General features: G+C 56.6%; 3 protein-coding genes across 8 annotated transcripts in view; 2 read left to right on the forward strand and 1 right to left on the reverse strand.

Moving 5' to 3' along the window:
* The first annotated feature begins 585 nt into the window (after positions 1 to 585).
* SLC9A3R1 (SLC9A3 regulator 1) lies at positions 586 to 10,556 on the forward strand. Its single transcript, XM_048323918.1, has 6 exons — positions 586 to 1,037; positions 7,067 to 7,228; positions 7,999 to 8,152; positions 8,701 to 8,741; positions 9,274 to 9,372; positions 9,502 to 10,556. Exons 1-6 carry the CDS (start codon positions 645 to 647, stop codon positions 9,652 to 9,654), a joined length of 1,002 nt encoding a protein of 333 aa, XP_048179875.1. The 5' UTR covers positions 586 to 644; the 3' UTR covers positions 9,655 to 10,556.
* Positions 10,557 to 13,019: 2,463 nt separating this feature from the next.
* Positions 13,020 to 16,468, reverse strand: NAT9 (N-acetyltransferase 9 (putative)). 4 transcript variants are annotated; one of them, XM_048323976.1, is made up of 6 exons: positions 16,103 to 16,466; positions 15,267 to 15,376; positions 14,182 to 14,355; positions 13,902 to 13,961; positions 13,648 to 13,742; positions 13,020 to 13,559 (listed from the first exon to the last, which is right to left on the reverse strand). In XM_048323976.1, the coding sequence occupies exons 1-6, from the start codon at positions 16,324 to 16,326 to the stop codon at positions 13,413 to 13,415; spliced, it is 810 nt and encodes a 269-aa protein (XP_048179933.1). In that variant the 5' UTR covers positions 16,327 to 16,466; the 3' UTR covers positions 13,020 to 13,412. The 4 variants fall into 4 exon arrangements, with proteins under 4 accessions (XP_048179933.1, XP_048179934.1, XP_048179936.1 ...); XM_048323977.1 differs by having other exon boundaries at positions 14,182 to 14,316; positions 16,103 to 16,465; XM_048323979.1 differs by lacking the exon at positions 14,182 to 14,355.
* Positions 16,469 to 16,861: 393 nt separating this feature from the next.
* TMEM104 (transmembrane protein 104) overlaps positions 16,862 to 19,944 on the forward strand; it is a 43,831-nt gene continuing 40,748 nt past the window's right edge. For 2 of the 3 annotated variants that reach the window (XM_048323677.1, XM_048323679.1), the window contains exons 1-2: positions 16,862 to 16,943; positions 18,260 to 18,384. In XM_048323677.1, the coding sequence (XP_048179634.1) occupies positions 18,340 to 18,384 (45 nt within the window). In that variant the 5' untranslated portion in view covers positions 16,862 to 16,943; positions 18,260 to 18,339. Of the gene's footprint in view, positions 16,999 to 18,259; positions 18,385 to 19,944 lie in introns of all 3 variants that reach the window. The other variant, XM_048323678.1, reaches the window with a different exon arrangement.

Here is a 19,944-nt window from a genome sequence, read left to right on the forward strand (position 1 = left end):
CCACGGTCGGGGCTGTCTCTGAGACGATGGAAGAGCCGAACCCCGGTGGGGGAAGTTCAGCGAGGATCGGGATGTGCCGCGGTGGGCTCGTGTGGCTGGCAGGGAGAGGCGGAGGTGGCTGCGGGGGAGTGGCCCGGCCCCACGGGGGAACGGTCGGACCCCGCGGGCCAGCGGTCGGACTCCATCGGGGGAGCGGCCCGGCCCCACGGGGGAGCGGTCGGACTCCATCGGGGGAGCGGCCCGGCCCCACGGGGGAGCGGTCGGACTCTCGAGGGAGCGGTCGGACCCCGCGGGCCAGCGGTCGGACTCCATCGGGGGAGCGGCCGGACCCCAGCGGGCGGCGGTCCAGTCCCGCCGCGGGCACCGGGACCCGGCGGCGGCGCGCCCGGGACGCCCCACCGGGGCGAGAACACGTTTGCATGCCCACCACGCAGATTTGCATAACCACACCCCAATATTTGCATAACCACGCCCCACCACTGTCCTTATTTGGCGAGCATCGTCCCGTGCCGCTCCCCCATTGGCGGCCGCCGGCCCCGCGCCCCGCCCCCCTATATAAGGCGTGCTGCGGGCCCAGCCCCGCGCAGTGCGCTGAGCGCGAGTGGCGGGACGGGCCCGCCGCTGCTCCCGCCGCTCCCCCCGCCATGAGCAGCGGCACGGGCCCCGCCGCCCGGCTCTGCCGCCTGGAGCGCGGCCCGGACGGGTATGGCTTCCACCTGCACGGCGAGAAGGGCAAGCTGGGCCAGTTCATCCGGCTGGTGGAGGCGGGCTCGCCGGCCGAGCGCTCTGGGCTGCGCGCTGGGGACCGGCTGCTGGAGGTGGACGGCGAGAACGTGGAGCGGGAGAGCCATCAGCAGGTGGTGGAGCGGATCCGCGCCGCCGCCGGCGCTGTCAGCCTCCTCGTCGTAGACTCGACGGCCGAGGATCAGCTGCCGAACCGGGGCGCGGCGGGTGCCGAGCCGCCGGTGGTCGGCGGGCAGGCGGCCCCGGTGCCGGCGGAACCCGCGGCGCGGGAGCCCAGCGGCGGCGACCAGCGGGTAAATGAGCGGCCGGGGGGGGACTGGGGCTCCGAAGTTTTCGGGGCAGAGGGTGTTGTCCGAGGAGGAGGGGTCGCGACCGGCCGCGGTCATCGCCTTCCAGGCAAGCGAGCGGGAGCCGCGGCCGCCGCGGCTGTCCCGGGCGTCCTGTGTGGTTTCGGTCTCTAGTCTTTCTTTCTTTCTTTCTTTTTTTGCCTTTGCTTTAAAGGCGGCTTCCCAGAAGCCCCGGGTCCTGCCGCGCCCGGCTGCTTTGCCTTTTTAATTTTATATAATTTTTCTTCCTTTTTTTTTTGCTTTTTTTTTTTGCTTTATGCTCCTGTCTCCCAGCCGTGTCAGCGACGGGCGGGGCAGGCGGGCACACCGGGCTGGTTGGACCCATAACTGGGCCCGTTGAGCCCGGGAGCCCTTCGGCCCATCCTTGTGCTGCAGGGCCGGTAAAACGGGGTGAGAAAAGCAACAGGGCGAGCTTTGACGTGCAGCTGAGCCCAGGGCTGGGCCAAGGGCGGCTGGCACTAACCCACCTCAAGGTACAACAAAAAATCCCTGGCGGAGGGTATTTTTTGGGGCTGAGACTGCAGGTATTGGTGGCAGGGGCACGCTCCTGCTTTGAGTATGTCCAGTCTCTGCTGTGGAGTGGAGATAGCAGAGCCCTTCCCGGGCTGGGGGCTTGATCCTGGCAGTCAGTCCCCACAGACCCTTCCTAACTCAGGAATGTCGGCCTTAGCACGCGTGGGAGTGAGCAGTTGCTCAAACAAAGTGATGTAGAAAGGTGAGGAATTGAGAAACAGCTGACCTTTTGTGTCCCAATTGGTTTCTAAGAGACGCTCTGGGCTCCGGGAGATAATACTGCTTTTTATTTACCCAGCAAAGACTTATTTGTTGTTACAACAGACATGTGGATGGCTTCCTGGGCAGCAGCCTCTTGGTGTCCCCAGTGTGAGGAACCTTCTGGGGAAATTTTATGACCTGTTCCCGGAGAGGTTGGTGCAGTGGAACTTTCCCAGTGTGGATGCTGAGGCCTAGGAAGACCTTGGTGCTCGACTGAGCTGTTGTCACATAGGGTTTTGCTGAGGATTAGGTGGTTTTGAGCTGTGCCTCCTGTTGGACTTTAGCCTTGTGCTTGTTCCCCTGGTTGGGCTGATGCACTGCAGGCACAGCTCTCATCCCTGCCTGACTAAAGCCTCACTCCAGCACCTCCTTGATGGGCTTATTTGGGTGGGAACAGCCAGGCTCTATCCCTCTGCTGTCTCTCTTGCTCACTGTTCCCTGTATTATCCCACATCCCTCGGGTTTGGCTCCATGCCGGGCTCTGGTGCTGCCCCACATAGGGAGAACATGCCTGCTCTCCCGTATGTCATGGTGCCAGCTCTCCCTCTGGGCTAGCGAGACCGTCTGTGCTCTGCTTTCTGCTCCCAGACCTCTCCATCGGCTGGGGAAAATAAAAGGCATGTCGTTAATTCAGCTCACCTGAGTCCCCGGCCAGGCTTGGGGGGTTGAGGACGTGCAGTCCCCAAAGAGGATGGAGCCCTCACATGCTGTGGGACAGCTGCCTGCTCGCTGCGATGGAAAGAGCTTAGGAAGATGAGAAGAGATGCCCTGCAAGATTTTGGGAGACAGCCCCAGATGAAGATACCTCATGGGGTTTGGGGGACAGTCTTAGCTGAAGATTCCCCACAGTCTTGGGGAGCAGGCTCAGGGCACAGTTACTCAGGCACAGTTACTACTGGCGGTTTCTCTCCTCACTAGAGCAGGAAGCAGGTGACATGGGGTGACATCGCCACAAGGCCCCAGACGGTTTCTCAACAGGTAGCAGCAGGAAATCTTGCGGTTAGGGGCAGGGCCCAGTGGAAAAGGCAAGTGGGTTTGGAGACATCGCCCCGGCCAGGCACCCACGAGCAGGGTGGGAAGATGCCGGGCGGGATGCCGAGCCAAGCCGGAGCAGGCAGAAAGGGATTTCTCTTCAGTGAGGCAGGAACATGCTAGTGGCCTGTTCTCTGGCCACTGGCAGGCAGCTGGTGCCGGCTGCCCCATCCCCCTGCAGCCCCATCCCATCACTTGGGATTCCCTGGGATCACAGGGGAAGCGGGAGATTTGTACACGTCAGAGTCCTGTTTGCTTTATTGGGCTGGACTTGCCTTTATTTGTTTAATGAGCCTGGAGATGCTTAAGAGCTGGGAGAGCTGCTTGTGGTGAGCAATGTTTAGCGTGTCCCACCTTCCAGCAGAATCCATTGTCTCTCCAAAGTCTGCTGGGTCCTGCATGATTGGGACTGCCAGGCCCTCGGACACCCCCACAGATCCCTGAGGCAGTTGTGGGAGACTCGTCATGGGCTCCTTTTTCATTCCTATCAAACCTGGAGTGTGAAAATCCCCCTGATGCTGCAGTGGAGGTTTTGAGCCTCCCCTGGGGAGCTGATCCGTGTCTGCGGTGCTGAGCCAGCATGGTGATAGTTTCACATCCCTGAGGTCAGCCCCATTTCCTGGGGCCTGTGCTGTGTCCCCCCACCAAGAGCTGTGATAGTTTGTCTCCTGTTTCCGGAGGCTTCAGCTGCTCGGGAGTGTCTTGAGAAAGTTTCATGCAAACCACACAGTGTTCCCGGGGCAGCACTGGGTGCTGCCAGTGCAGCACTCTGGTACCAGGGCAAGGCATTTGCTACCAGCCCCGGGCTTCCCTCTTGCAAATTTAGTGTTAAATTAGAGCCCTCCCTGCCAGCGAGGCTCATCCCTTCTTGTAAAACCTGGGTGAGCCTCCCAGGGCTGGGTTTCAGAGTGTAACAGGGAGCAGTTCCCCCGGCATTGGGAGCATTGCACAGCTACTGGGGTAGCTGGTGGTTAATTAGGAAATGAATTAAATTTCCTCTCAAGGCAGCTGCATGAAAAGCAGTTCCAGTCAAACAGGACGTGACAGGGATGCTGCAAGGAGGCTGCTTTGCATCCCCTTTGTATGAAGCCCGAATGTGTGCGCCAGATTTTGGGACCCGTGTGAATTTGCTGGCCCAGGCATCCTCAGAGTTGTTGTGTTTCTCTTTGAGTAACCGGGAATGTTGCTGCCGCCAGCGGGCTTGATGCTGCTTGTAGGGCTGCAGGGAATTTCCTGGGACTTGAGGCTTCAAAAGCTGTCCTGAAATTGCTGTTGGGGGGCTGGGAAATGGGGAGTGAGTCCTGACATATTTTGCAGTTGGGGTCCCCACAATCTTTGGATTGCTGGTCCTGCCAGGTGGCTGAAGGTGCTGCGGACGGAGAAACATCTGGATGTGCCCCAAATCCTGTTCCAGGGTAGGAATAGCAGTGTGATGCTGCAGAACTCCTCATCCCAAGTGGGCATCTCTGCAGACAGAGGCGCCTCTGCCTTCCCTGGGTGTAGAGGAGAGGGGTGGCATGGGATGCCTGTGCTGGGGGCTGGTTCCAGTTTCCCCCGCTGCCCTCCCTGACAGAGGCTGTAATTTCTTGTAACGGGGCTCTGCTGGCTAATCCCTGTCCCAGCGTGGTGGGAGAGCTGCCGGCCCTGCAGGAGAGGATGCAGCAGCTTAGAGAAATTAGGGGCATTTCTGTTGCCCAGCTCCGTAGCCATGGGTCTTCTTGCATCCCAGGTGTTGGCCCCAAACCCTCTTGCCTCGTGTTGCTCAGCCCAAAGGGGACTTTGGGGCTGGAAGGGTGCCATGCCATGGGGTGCTCGCCCCATGGATGGGCAAGATAAAGCTGCTGGAGGATCAGATGCATTTGTTTTCGTCTCTGGGAGACAGAATGGTGGCTGCCCGCAGAGTTTCTGCGGTTTGAGGAGGGTGCAGGCAGCCTGGAACACCGGGCTGGTGGGGGGATGCTAGAAGGCTGGGTCATGGCTCAGCCGGGCTGCCTTGGCACTGAGTGCTGCTGCCTTGGCCAGCTGCCTTGGCGGGATCAGTGCCTCCCTCACTGCCATGACCTGTCCCCGTGTCCTGAGACATCTGTCCACCCTGCAGGCCTTCCCATCCCCCTCAAAAATTCATGGCACCAGCATCTCAGGGAGCCCAGGCTGCCAGGGCTTTGTTGGTATGGGTGGGAGCGAAGCCCTCGCTCCTCCTCCTCCTCGCCTGGGAGCACTGCCAGCACCGCTCGCTGGGTGCTCCCTCTGGCTTTGTCCTGAGCTATCGGCATGGAGCAACCCCGCAGTGCTGCCAAGGGCACCGGGAACGTGGGTGCTCCAGAGCCTGAACCCTTTGCTCAGGGTCGAGCCAGGGCAGGGACCCGGGGAGGTGCTGCCTTCCTCCAGGCTCCAGCAGCTCCTGCCTTTTGTCCTTATTTTGGCTATTGTCTGTCCCCACCATTGCTTGGGATTGTTGCCTGGGTGGAAGATGCTGTCACACCCTGTGAACCTGCTGCCGCCTGGGCACAGGGGGAAATGCAGAGTAGATGGGGCGAAGTCGAGGGGGTCACAGTCCTCCACCCAGCCAGGGAATCCACAGCTGGGCTGTTGCACTGGGCATGTGAAGCTGAGACACGTGGGGAACGAGTCCTGCATGCCAGTGCTGAGGCATCTCGGGATCACCTTCACTCCTGGCAGATGTGCTGGGTGCTGCCTGCACCTCCCTTCCTGGGGTGTTGTCAAGTGGTGCTGGGGTGGCAGCCAGTCTTGACCATGAAGGAAGAGTTGTGCAATAGGATGGGGCTTTATCAGGGCTTATCAGGGCTTTATTGCAGCGTTGGGCTCAGCAATTGTAAATGCGTCACCCCGGCCTGTGTGGGACCCTGTGCCACATCAGTGTATCAGATGTGGGGTGTCAGCACCCCAGGACCCAGGTTTTCCTGGCACTGGACAAAGGGGATTTCATGGCAAGAAGCAAGAGTGCTGTGCAGGGGGTAACGAGCAGCCCAGTGCAGGTGTGGGAGGGCAAATTTCTGCAGTGCCTGTCCTCAGTGATGCTGTGGGTACAATCAGAGAAAAAATTATCTCGGATGAAAGACTCAGTACTAACCCCCTTGGTGAGGAATATTCCAGCAGCTTGAGCAAGGCTCAGCTGCTGGGAGAGCCCAACCAAAGCCCAGGTTCTGGTGGTCAAGGTGGGATTAAACCATTTTATATATAAATTGTAGAAGTGGTGTTGGGTGCTAGGGTCAGAGCAGTTCTGACAGTACCACATGCAGGTGTCTGGTTTGTGTCACCTGGTTCCCTCTGATGCCTCCTGGACATCCCACTCCCCACTGGGTGAGCAAAGGCAGTTCCTGTGTGCCAGGCTCCCAGGGATGCTCCTGCTTCTTCCTGCTGCTCACCATATGGGGAGCTTAAAGGGTGCCAGGTGGGCCAAGAGAGTGGCTGTGGCTGCCCCAGTGGGGTTCCCCAGCTCCGGGTACTGGTGGATCCACAGGTCAAGGTGAAACCAGGTGCAGATGAGCTGGGTGTTGCCTCCTGGAGAGGTGAATGTCCCAGTCGTGCCACTGCGGTGGAGCAGGTTTCTGTTTTGCAATCCTGGAAGGTCATGCCGGGGCATTGCAGCTGCTCCATGTGGATTCCAGCTGCCTGCCCGAGCCCTGTGTGCCCCTTCTGTGCTGAGAGTGGCTGTGGGGTGCTCTGGGTGGGGAAGCTCCCTGATCCCGTGGCTGGGTTTGCCAAGGAGAGGGGCTACAGTTGGCAAGGGGGTGGTGGAGGGGACTTGTGCCAGCACCTAAGACCTCTCCAGGAGCCAAAGCTTCCTGAGTGGGATGGGGTGGAGTGGGGGTGCTTCCCAGCAGCCTGGGCTGTGTTTCCTCCTCCACCTTCATGGCAGTTGCAATCCTGATCCCAAAAGGAAGAGCATGGTCTGGGAACACACACATGATAACATGTTTCTTCAATGCTTCACTGCAATTAGTGTGCCCTGCACCTAATTAATTAATTAGAGCCCAGGATCATAGCGTGTTTGGCACCCTGCATCCCATCTTGAGGTGTCAGTGCCCGCAGGTGGCCACCTGAGGATGGTGTCCTTGCCAGTCCAGCAGCTGTCTGGGGTTCCTGGTGCTGTCCCTGGGTGTTGGGGGGTCCGGGAGAAGTTCACCCACAGATTGTTCCCATTGCAGGAGGAGCTGAGACCTCGGCTGTGCCACATGAAGAAGGGCCCCGATGGCTACGGCTTCAACCTGCACAGCGACAAGAGCCGCCCAGGGCAGTACGTGCGCGCCGTCGACCCCGGCTCGCCGGCTGAGGCAGCAGGGCTGGCCCCCCACGACCGCATCATCGAGGTGTGCTGGGGTGGGGGCGGGTCTGAGGCGTCTCTCTGGAAAGCTTGGCACTCCCTCGCATCCTGGTGCCTGGGAGACAGCTGCCCTTGGCTGGGAAGGCGCAGTGTCCCTGCTGCCAGCGGTGACTCACGGCACAGCTGCCCGACCTGCAGCAGCCTGCTGGTCCCCACCCAGGGGTGCAGCACTGTGGAGGGCTGGGCGTTAATTAGCTAGCTGGGGGTTAATTAGCGGTAGCACTGTCCCCTGTCCCCAGGATGCCCCTGGGGTGGGGGAGGCTAGGGACAAGGTTCATGATGGTCACCAGTCTTGCTGTCAGGTGTGACCGGGGTGGGGATGAGCTCAGGTTTGTGCCAGGTGGGATGATGATCCATGAGGGCAAGGACCAAGTGAGCCCCAGCCTTGCTGCTCACCAGGGCGTGGGGCTGCTGCCTCTTCTGGGATGAAGCTTTTGATGTTTCTGGAGACCATGGCATGGCACAAGGGCTTTGTGTCTTGCCCATATCCCGTGCCAGCCCCGGGTCCATGCCCTGCTGGGAGTTCCCTGCCAGCTTTGCCCATTCCATCTCATGCTAATCACTCAGAGGAAAATCTGCTTTTAATGAGGTTTTCCTGGCTTCACTGCTAATCCCTTCAAGGCTGCAAATGCCTGTGGGGGCTGTGAGGTGGCTGTGCTGGGATTGTCACTGGTACCAAGGCTGGTACCTGACCCCTCCATGGTGCTTCTGAGGGATGGATGTCCCCTGGCTCCAGTGGTGATGTGGTGCCTGCAGGTGAACGGTGTGTGCATGGAGGGCAAGCAGCACAGTGACGTGGTGGCAGCCATCAAGGCGAGTGGCAACGAGACCAGGCTGCTGGTGGTGGACGTCCTCGCAGATGAGTTCTTCAAGAAGTGCAAGGTGGTGCCCTCGGAGCAGCACCTGACAGGTGGGCTGGGGGCTGTGCTGCTGGGAGGGGTTTGTGCCACCTCTGCTGGCTCTGTCACCTTCTCACCAAACCTAAGGGTGCTGAGCCCTGGGAGGGGGTCTTACCACCCTAGGGCCAAGCAGAGTCACCTGGCTTTGGCATCTCCCTGCCTGGCTGAGGGCCCCATGCTGGGCTGATGAGGCTGATGTGGGCAGGTTTATGGCCCTGGGTTGCACTTTGGCAGGGTTTATGGCTCGGGGAGCAAACAGGCATCAGCTGCCCTTTGCTCTCCTCTGTGGCCCCCTCCTTGCTGTCATGGTGGTCTCCAGGAGGATGGGGAGAGGGTCTCACTGGGCTCCATATCACATCTGCCATCATGGGGATGTGTCTGGCAGCATCTGCCTGTGCCACGGGGCTGGCTGCACCAGGTGGTTAAAAAATTCAGGACCTGGCCAGGAGCTGGGCAGCGTTGTGTGAGCATTGGCCATGTACAGCCTTGGCTTGCCCTCCGTTGGCAAGGTGACAAAGCAAACACATCCTCATTGGGTGCCTGTGTCCTCATCCCACAGGTCCCTTGCCAGAGCCAGTTGCCAATGGCGATATGGGGAAGGTAAGAGCGTCGTCTTGATTCTAATTCTATCTATGCCCATCTCCAGTCAGGGACCCTCCTGTTCATGTCCCCTCTGCCCATGGGTGGGTGATGCCACCAGACACTACAGTGGTCCTGGGCTGCCACAGAAGAGCTGGTGCCACTGGGAAGGGGACTGGGAACTGGTGCCCCCCAGGAGGGGGGATGCTCGTGGTGCTGAGTGTCACGGAGGTGGCTATGTTGCCTGTTTTCTTCCTCCCTTTTGCCTCCTGCTGCTCCAGGGCCAGGAGCCCTTGTGCTGCTGTAGGGAAGTAGCACCCAGCCCTGCAGCCACCCTCCTCCTCCTGCTCCCGCTAAAGCCAGGGCGGTCAGGCCGGGGTTTAATCCTTCCCTGCCCTGGATGGGCAGCGCTAGAGGTATTTATGTGTCTGGAGCTTGCAGGGGATTACGTGAGGAGGATGGATTTCATGGCCCCCTGGGTGGGACTTGCAACCCTGGAGGCTGTTCTCAAGCCCCAGGGCTGGAGCTCACACTCCCTCCCTGCTCCCCCCAGGAAAACGGTGGAGAGCTGCAGTCCAGCTCGGTGTCCGAGAGCCCGTCCAGCCCTGTGCCGCTGGCCGTGTCCCCCAACTCCAGCGAGACCCACAGCGAGGTAGGGCTGGGAATGCCGGGGGGAGGCAGTGGCTGGAAAGTAGGATCTGGGCTGAGCCCCCACTGTGGGGCTGTCCAAGGGACACACAGTGGGGCTGACACCGCCTCTCACCCCCAACCCCACGCACAGGAGGGTGACAAACGCCATTCAGCATCCGGCTCCCTCCTGGACCTTGACATCCCGCTGGCCGTGGCCAAGGAGCGGGCGCACCAGAAGCGCACCAGCAAGAGGGCACCCCAGATGGACTGGAGCAAGAAAAATGAACTGTTCAGCAACCTGTGAATGCCCTGAGGCGGGGTGAGGGTCTTCTAGCCCCCCCCAGCCTCATACCCGCCTCTCCTGTGCTCCTCTCCTCCCTGCCATGGGCTCCCGGTGGGGATGTGGGGCTGCTCCCCACCACCCTGACCCAAGTGCCGGGGTTTGGTGGCCAGTGAGCATCCCTGCAGAGGGGTCCTGGGCCGGGGGTGCTGGGGGTGCCCCCTCCCAAAAGCTCATCCCCAGGGTGCTTCTCCAGCCCTGTCTTGAAGCCCTGCACACCCTGGTAGGCACAAGCAGGGGTTTGGGAGGGATCAAGGATTTGGGGTGGCCTGATGCCCAACACTCCTGGTCCCCACTGTTCCCTGTTTTTTTCCCCACCACAAACACCATTTTCATTTGAGCCAGTCCCCCCAAATTACCCTTTAACTGCAAAACCTGAGGCTTTTAGTGTCTTCTACCAAACCCCACCTGCCAAGCCACTGGCCACAGCCGGGGTGTTTGACCCTGGCCTGGCAAGCTCCGTCCACGATGACCCTGTCCCTTTGCCTCTTCAGCTGCAAGGAGGGGTATGGGTGCCCAGCATTGGGGAGTGCCCAGCACCCTGCCCTGGGGCAATTTTGGGAGAGGAGAGGGTGTCTGGAGCCAGCACAGCAAGCAATAATAGTCTCCTTTGCTCCTGCACACTCCTGGAGACAGAGCTGATCAGGGTTTGAATCCAACACTGCTTAATTTAAAGGCTTCTCATAGACTTTTTTTTTTTTTTTTCCTGAAATAAGCGTTTTTCCAATCACACCATTTTTTTTAAACTGTATTTTGTGGAAATTCTTCCTGTGGATGTTTTGTTTCCATGTGCTGCAATCAGATGTTGTTGTACTGTTGAGCTCAAGAGAAATTCTGTTTACTGGAATAAACCTTTCTGACTTCACGAGTCTGGTTTAAGGCTAAATCCTTCCAGAGCCTGAGGGGGTGCAGAGGGCTTGCTGTGGCCAGGGGCTAGGGGTAAAGGCAGATAACTGGGTGACACTGGACCTGCTTTTGGTACCTCTCAGCACCTGATGAGGACAGGTTGAGGGGGTTGGGGAGGCACCGGCTGGTCCCAGTGGGGGTTAATGCCTCAGGGTGATTAACAGGCTTTAATCCCCTGGGGAGTGCAGGGGGGGTGAGGGGAGTGATGCAAAGCTCTAATCCGTGTCTGCCAGCCAGGTTGGAGGGCAGCAGCTCTGCTGGGGGCAGCCCAAATGTGCCCCCAGTCCCTCTGAGGGGATGGGGGTTGCACCTGGGTTGAGGGAAGGCAGGGGGGATTGGTGAGGAGGGCGGTGCTTGTCCCTCTAAATGAATGGATCTAGCCCTGGGTGGCTCAGTGGGGCCAGACTGGTGGCACAGTGGGACAGGGCAGGGCTGTGCCTGGCCTCTGTTTGGTACCTTTGCTTCCTCCCCTTCTGCACACTCTGGTTTTGTGCTCCAAATCTGCATAGAAGCTCCTCTACTTGAGCACAGGAATGGTCACAGATCTATGCACCTGCAAAGACACCAAGGTGACACAGTGCCACCAGATTTCTGGGGGATGTGCAGGCTGTCACTTCCCCCAGGAAGCTGGGGGAACCCATTCCAACCTGTCTCATCCTCCAAAGCCGTGTCCTCTGAGGGAAGGTGAGCCCTCATCCCCTGTTCTCCCATCCTCATCCCATTGGGGCAGCAGGACCACCCCTACCTAGGATGGATGCCTCAGGGTGGGGCAGCCCATGCAGGGCAGGAGTGGGGGCACCCACTGGGTCCCAGCAGCATCTTTTGCCTCTTGCCCTGGTCAGAGCAGCTGGGCACTGGTTCCCTGTGGGAACCCCATTTGAGCCCTGCTGGGACTCTCCCCCCAGCCTTTGGGGCAGGCTGAGCTCCGGGACAGACCCAACTTTGTTTTGGGTTGCCAGGGAAAGGCTGTTCCCAGCCGCCCGTGGAGCCGGGGCAGCGCCGGCGTTGCCGGGGACCGGGGATGCCAAGCAGGGCCCTCGCTGGCTCCAGAGCAACCAGCTGGCTGTGGGGAGCTGCGACAGGACATCACCCTGCCCCTTCTCCCTGACAGCAGAGGTTCAAAGAAATTATTTTTCCCACCTTGGTTGGGTTTTAGGGGAGCAAATCCCAGCCCAGCTCCGTCTCTCCTGCCAGTTTGGCCTTGTTTCTCTGGCAGAGGGATGAGGTGCTCCACGGAAGGAGCAACAGAGCCAGCAGTTCACCCAGCAGGTTCTGCAAATCTTGTTGTGGAGGACAGAATCCATTTCTGCCTGCAGAAGGTGATGAGGAGCAGGAGGATTAGTAGCCCTTGCCATGGTAATCCCAGTGGGAGATAGAGCTGCCCTTCACTTTATTACCACACAAAGCTTTTGCTACAACTAAATCCACGCTAAATAGTTGTTTAAAATGCCATGATATGCTGTTCCCACGCTTGGCTTTAATATTAGTCACAGGAATCATGTATTTAAATTAGCTAGAATTGGAAAACTAAAGCCCCCAGGCCCTAAAAATACAGGCACAGCAACACTAAAAATTCCACAAACTGCCAATCTCCAGAACATCCCTGGGCAAATCTGAAAGTTATTACCTGATCCTCCATCACTGACACAGATAATTTGTGATCTAGGATTAGCCACTCCAGCTGCTGTTACAGTAGGAAGACACACAGGAGCATCAGTTATCCTTCTGACCTTCTGTCCTCTCCTGTAGCAGCTTCCCTGCTGTGGACAGCATGTGTAGGGCAGGAGAGGTCAGGCTGAGTAACTGCACAGGGAAGTTTGTCCAGTGGGAGTCTGGCAAGTGCCTCTTTTTCATCCACAGACCTCACAACTACTGTAGCAGAGGCTGGATAACTCCTGCCCTAAACGCATCTGCCCCCCAGTAAGAGATATTTCCCCCCCATTCATCTCAGTGGAGAGCAGCAAATGGAGCCTCCAGGCTCAGCAGAGCAGTCCCGAGCTGCTGGAAGAAGGGAGCTTTCTCCTTTCAGTGTGTTCTCCTCCTTGCTTTCATCAAAGCAGCCAAGGAAAATTAAATGCAACATCACTGCTGGCCTGAGGTTTTCAGCTCTGGAGCACAGCCCTGAAGCTGAAGGGCCTTTGTCTCAGAAGCCTCCTGCAGCTCTCAGCCCCTCATCGTGGTGGGGCTCAGATCTAGTCTTGATCAGCCAATATCAGCAACTTCCATCATATTAATTTGCCCTTTGTTTGTGCTCACTCACACCTGGGCTTCTCCCTACCAGGACCCAGCAGTGCCCCCTGCAACCTAACAGACCCCAGGACATTTGGTTTAAAGAGTCTCTGCTGTCCTTTACAGCTTCTAAACCACTCTTTGAGCTGCCAAAGTGAGCAGCTGAGCCCCACATAGTGCTCAGACACCTCAGATCTTTGTGATTTTTTTTTATTCAAGAGTAAAAATGATTGAGCTGCCAGTATATGAAACTGCCTCGCTGATGACTCCTGATTTAAGAGCAGTGGGAAAAGTTTCTGCTTGTCCAGGAATCAACTGCTGGTGATTTTAGGCTCTGCTGGAACAGCACATCAAAGTCAGAGTCATTCCTAGCCAAACGTGTGAGTTAATGGCTGTTCCCCAGGCCCAAATTTCAGGCAGTAATCCTGGCTGGAGCAGCAAAGTGCAAAGTTGACAAGATGACAAAGCAGCTGAAGGAGACAGATGAAAACAGTTCCAGTGCTAGCTCAGTGGTGTCCTCCACACCCAGACCTTGAAACAACGTCCAACTTCTCCGTGGAAACCCAGCCGGTGTCTGGGTGTGTCTGTCAGGTGTCCAGCACCCCAGCTGCCTGCTTCAGCTCAGCGTAGCTCTTCTCCTCCATGTGGTTTGTCTGCTCCAGGAGCCACCGTCTCTCCTGGTCACTGACATCCAGCCTCAGCGTCACCTCCTGGAAAACGCTGTTCACAGCAACCTGCAGCACACAGAGGAAAGCAGCTCAATCCCAGCCACAGGGCAAATGCTGCTCGCATTCTCTGTGGAGAAGATGGGCGTTACTGCACCTCCTTAAAGTGAAGCTTTTTGAACATGCAGATACTGGCTTCATTTTCCTGACCAATCTTAGCCTCAAACTTGGTGATGCCCAGGTTTCTCACTCCTGCAGAAGAAGTCAGAGAGAGGTACTTCTATTACTTGCTACATCTGCAAAAGCACAGGACTCCACTTGTGAGGCAGATGCATCCCTTACCACCCTGCCTGTATCACTGGGAATTATGTGCTCCCAGATCCCAGCCCCACCACACTCCTGTTCCCTCACCATAGGCCATCATCAGCAGAGTTGCCTCCTTGCCAAACCCTCTGCCACGGTAGCTGGGCTCTGAAAGAGACAGCACAGAGTCAGCATCCAGTTAGGGGACACAAACCAGCCACACCAGACACTTCTCAGAAGAGGCTGTGACCTGGACACGCCGTGGACTGATCAGTGCTGAACAGCCATGGTAAAGCATGAAACTAAAAAGCTGATGCAGGAACATCAACAACTGCCTGCAGCATGCAGCCACAGTGACAGAGCCCCAAGCTATGAAGGAGAACTTGACCTGCAATCATGATTTCAATCTCGCCCAGAGTCGGGTCCTCGGTGTTGGTGAGGAAGAGATTCACATCCCCCACCATGGAGTTCTCCTCTGCCTGCCCAGGCCAGCACCCCGCATCCAGCACAATGAAGGTGCACTCTGGGGAAAACAAGAACGTGGCAGCACCTTCAGAGTGTGCTGATAATGATTCATAAATTACCAAAGAACGAAATTAAAGGTATATAATGGACAGAGGAACAACAGTTTCCACGTGTTAACAGCAAGGAAGAGTTAATAATTAGGCTTCCCACACCAGCTGTGCCTGTTCCCACCCGCAGAAATGTAAGAAATACTTTGAAAAACCCACTGTGAGGATGGCACAAACACCAAGACTAGAAACAGCCTGTGGAAGAAGTGTGAGAACTTCCTTCCCATGTCTGAGGTCTCCCTGCCTTGTCTTACTCAGCAGCAAGTTGGGGCAAAGAATTGTTTGGTGCACAAGAGACTGAGACTGAGTGATTCACCCGGTCCATGTTATTGCTGCTCTGAGTAAGGTTTTTAATGCCACCTAAGGCAAATGCTCCAGAATGAAGCCTTTGCCAGCTTCAGTATCTTCCAGCTGACTAAACTTCTACCAGGCTTTTATGGGCAGTGATTCATTACCTGTAGGAGAGTCAGGGAAGCAATTTAATCAACACACCTCAACCAGGCGATCATAAAATCATTCAATTTATCAAGGAGAAATACAACCTTCTATCCACCTTTATTGCAATGATCAGACCTGGGGAGTGTTGGCTGTGCGGGAGTGATGCTGAAAGATTTTTAGCTCAGCACAAAATGCTGTGGGAAATGAAGCACTACAGTCTCTGGAAAACTGCATAAAAAGGACACAAACAGCTCGAGGAAGTGGATATTCTCCACTTCCTTCAGTATATACCAGCTATAATGAGAAAACCAGTTCAAGCTGCTGTTGTAGAAAGTCTCACATCCCCTCTGATTTAGGGGAACCCACTCACAGGGTACTCCCAGATCACTGTGGGTCCTTCTCAGAATGGAAAGGACCTGCTCACCACTCCCACCCTCAATCAGAAAGCGTTCCAGATGCTCACTGTCAGTGTCATCCTGCCAGCTGCGCTGCATTTCGTACTCCTGCTCCAGGCTCAGGGGCTCCGAGGCCGTCAGGCGCTGCAGCTCCTCCGACTGCATCCACTCGTGGTACCTGGCAATGGATCCGGGCCCTCATCACTGCCCCAGCTGCAGCACTGCAGGAGGAGCCCCAACAGTGCTCTAGGGGTCAGGCCATCACAAAGCAGCTCTGGCAACACCAGCCTGGCTTTCATGGCAACTTAAAATGTATCTGCAAGCCTCTGTTCCTTAGCTAACACAGTGCTCTCTGTGGAAATTTAGGAAGCTTGCCGTCCTGGGGCTTTGTCTGGAGTGCCCAATGCAAACCTGGTGTTTTTAGAGTTCTGCTGCATTTCATCCCGAGTGACACTGACACAGCACCTCCTGGACACTGACAAAACACTAACGCTGGTACCTTTGTGCTGATTTACTTTACAAACTGCTGGCATGCCTAATTTGTCAAACATCCACCTGGCTTTACACGCTGAAGCTTTGCTCTTCCACTGTCACCAGGGAAAGGCCTCCATGAACAGAAGAACTGCTGCGTTCACCCACAGCCAGGTATTTCCCTTTCCCAGGGGCACAGGTGAAGTTCTCTCTGCCAGCAGGGCTGGCACAGACCACAGCCCTGGCAGGGACGGTGCTGCCGGGCACGGAGAGCATCTCACTGAGTTCCTAGGAGTCCTCTGACTGATTCCCAGGGGGGAGCGGGCCCTGCAGCTGCCACTCTGCCCTGACCTTCCTGACCCTAACATCGTCTTCAAAGGGAGAATGGAATCAGACCATGCAGGAGCGTCCGAGGAGGGCACGGGGCACGTACCGGAGCACGTGTGCAGCGGTGTAGGGCACCAGCATCACCTTCTTTCCTCGCAGCACCGTGTCCTGGTTAATCTTCATGGCCTCTGAACTGAGGGAGAGACCCAACGCCCCACTCCGTGTCTCCGCCAAGGCCAAGGGATGGGGCAGCGTTGGCCCGGGGCCTTTCGGGAGCGCCCGGCGGCTCTCAGTGTCCGGATCTCCCAGGTCGCACCAATACCCCTGCATTAAAACGCCCGAATCCCTGTTCCAACATCGCGGCGGGACCCCCGGGGCTGGGGGCGATCCGGGGGAACCGGGGGGACTCGGCACGGGCGGTCACGGGCGCCCGCCGTGCCCCCTTCCGCGCATGCGCGCAGACCCCCGCACCTCCCCGCCACGGGATGTGTGGCGTCATCGCCCCGCCCCGTCTGCCCCGCCCCTTATTGCCCCGCCCCTTATTGCCCCGCCCCCGGGCCCGCGAGGCCCCGCCTCTGCCTCCGCCCCGCGCCTGCCGTGACCCAATCGCGCTCGGCGTCCTCACCCTGTCCCCGCCCCTGCTCCGTCCCCGCCCCGCTCCTGCCCCCCGGCCCCGCCCCTTTCCTGCACGGCCCCGCCCCTCTCTGGCCACGCCCCTTTCCCGGGCCTCGCCCATTCGTGCCCCGCCCCCTGCAGGCCCCACCCCGTCCCCGGGCCCCGCCCCCTGCCCTCACCCAATCGCGCTCGGCCCCTTCGCCTCGCCCCGCCCCGCCCCGCCAGCCGGTCACGTGTGCGGAAGGCCCCGCTCGAGGGCAGCGCGTGCGCCGTGAGTGCCCCCGCGTGGCCGGGGGCGGGGCCGCGGGCGCGAGCTGCTGCCGCCGCCGCCGGTGAGGGGCCGGGGGTGCCGAGGGGTCCCGGGCGGGACGCGGCCCCTCAGAGGAGGTTCGGGGGCGGCCCTGTGTGGGGACAGCGTGGGATGAGGGCTGGGGAGGGGCTCGACGGGCGGAGAGAGGCCTGGGGAGGGTCCCGGTGTGGGGCGGTGGTTGCACCGGAGCGGCGGGACACGGGCGGGGGGAGAAGGCCGTGGGGTAGGGGAGGCGGCTGCCGGGGCTGTAGGCGCTCTGTGGGGCGGGGGGAGTTCCCCGGGGAGGGCAGCGGGGGCGAGCAGCGTTCCGTCTGTGGGACAGGCCCGGGGGGAGCCAGGCCGGGGTAGGGCCGGGGGGCTCTGGTGCCCTCGGTGGGCCCCGGGCCCTGGGGTCGGTTCCCCCGGCTCGGGTGGGGGCCCTGCACGGGGACACGCTGTCCCCGGCCGCGTCCCGCGGTGTTCGTTGTCTTGCTGCTTGCTCTGGCTTTGCCAAGCTTGGCTTCGGTGTTCTGAGCCGAGGTTTGTTCTAAAAGGTGGTGTTATGACCTGTTCTTCTGAGGCTGGTCCAGTTGTGACCTCAGTGAGCTGTGCTCCCTGATTCTTTTCTGTCATGCAGCGTAGGTGTACAAGCTTAGAACTGTTTGGGTTTTTTAGTGGAGCTCAGCTTGTGCTGATGGCTTGTCCCAGCTAGTGTGGCTGAGTAGGAGCACATGTAGAAGTGTGAGGCCCTTAAACAATTCAGTTATGGCTAATCATTGACACTGAAACCTTCCAGAAGGCTTCAGTTCCCCCCTACACCTCTAGTTTTGTTTTTAACAATGTAAAGCTTCTCCAGTGCTTCTGCTTTGGAAATGTTGGTGTGTGAAAAGCATCTTGGTGTGTTTAATTGGTCCAACATTTTCATTTGTCTACTTATTTCTGAATTTAGGAGGAGAGACTTTAGGCTGGTTTTTGCTGTTTGGTTTGCAGGAGGCATGTGTTTGTAAGGAGTAGTAGCTGCATGAGAAGCAGCAGTTTGAGATCATCCTCAAGGCAGTCATTTTTCCTGTTGAGGTTTTAGTTGTCTGAAACAGCCCCTCTGGCTGTTTGGAGAAGATGAAATTTGGTCATCACATGCTGTGAAAGGGCAGGGTCTTTTGGTTGCTTTTAAACCAGTTTAACAGGTATGAAAACTTCTCACAGAGCATTGAACCGAGTGGTGTTGGTGAGTGGGGTCTGTCTGAAGGACAAGGTCCTGCTGGAATGTGTTCAAGTACCAGAAAACTGGTGTGCAAAAGCTAACTTGTGAGTTCTTCCTTTTTCCAGCAAAGATAACACAGTGTTATGATGCTTCCCTAGGTTAAAGGCAACAGAAGTTGAAAACACCCTCCCAAAAATATCCTTCTGGCTTTGCTCTGGGGTTCCCCTCCACCTTCAGGATGGCAGGTGGCATCACTGACACCGGAGAGCTTTACTCTCCCTATGTAAGTTCCACTGCTTGTGGGTTTGGTCACAAGTTTTTTTTCAAAATCCTCTTGCCTCAGCGTTGTGTTTGCAAATCCTACTTCCTCATGGACACAACCTCAGCATTTCGGGAGATGATGGAGGTCAAAGGTGGTTAAAAATGCTTGATGTTTGTAGTTATTGGGGGTTTTTTTACATCACAGATCACTTTTCATAAAGTAAAGGGATGATGTCTGCTTAAAGTATAGATCTAAAAGTGCTAAAAAGAGTTTAATGTCCCATACCAGCTCTTCATCCTACTGGCCACTTTCTCACATTTTGTTAATGTTTTCATCTACCCAAATTGTCATTGGCATAAATGGGGGGACTGGGACATTGAAACTATCCCACTTTCTTCTCTTTTGTTGCTTTAAATAAACAATTTCTCCTGAATTTCTCAAAGTTTACTTAGCTGCAGCTGTTGCAGTAATTTGTTTTATACCACTTCATTAAAAGTGAGTAATTAAGAGGTTTCTTCCCTGTAATGTGGTGTCCTGTGCAACTGCAGAGCCAATTACTGCTTTCCTGTATTACCGGAAATACCGGTTTTCATAGCCACAAGTCTTCATAAAATGTCAGCTTTTAAAAACAACACTTTGTAAACAGTGTTTTTGTTTTTTTAAGTGAACTCAATAAATATAGAACCAGCCCTGAAGTCTGTGTGTTGGATTTTAAATGCTTTAAAATTTTCATCTCCATGTTAATGATTGAGTGTAGGAGAAGTGGATATTAGGCTGCAGAAATAGGTCACAACTGAGAAAATGGAGAAGTAAGACAATAACTGGGATGTCTGGACCTTCAAGGATTAGTGTCACCTGCTCTGATGTTATGCTGGTGCTGCATGAATTTCCTAGAGTAATCTCAGAGGCTGAGACTCTCCTCTTTCCCTGAAGATGTCTGACCAGGCTGAACATACAGGCACCCTCTAAACTCTGCTTGACCAAAGGAAAAGCCTCGTTCTGGGATGTTCAGCAAAAGATGAATTTGCTGTGCTTATGCCAGTGAAGTGCTCTCAGGGTCACTGGGGAATAGTTCTCCTGGTGTTAATTGCTCCACACCCAGAAAAGTCTGCTCATGCACAGCTCTTTACTGGCTTTCCTCTGGAGGGACTCTGACCTATATTAAAATAACCCCACCAAAGCACAACAACTTTGGCAGCTTTTGATCTTGAATTCAGCTAAATTCATAGCCTGGGGGGTCCTGTCCAAGTGCAGAGTTCTCTTTTGTCTCTGGACACTGAAAAAGCTCATTGCCAGGGAAGATAAAATCCTTTCCCTTCAGGAAGTAAAATCCCTTCTTCAGCATTTGCTCAGCTTCTTACTGGTGAAATGGCAAGCAGGCTTTGAATTAGAATTCTGTTTGGATATTTCCTGCTTGACTGAGAATAAAAGATCCTGAAAGGTGCATAGTCATAACTACTTGTGTTCAGGTCAGGAAAAAAAGGAGAGACCCCAACCCACTTCTGGTAGAAGGCAGTGATTTGAAAACAAACAAAAAAAAAAATCTCATGTACTTTATAACTTTACAGGCTAGAGAGGAAA

Source organism: Corvus hawaiiensis, chromosome 19 (genome assembly GCF_020740725.1).
Source record: "Corvus hawaiiensis isolate bCorHaw1 chromosome 19, bCorHaw1.pri.cur, whole genome shotgun sequence".
NCBI lineage: Eukaryota > Metazoa > Chordata > Aves > Passeriformes > Corvidae > Corvus > Corvus hawaiiensis.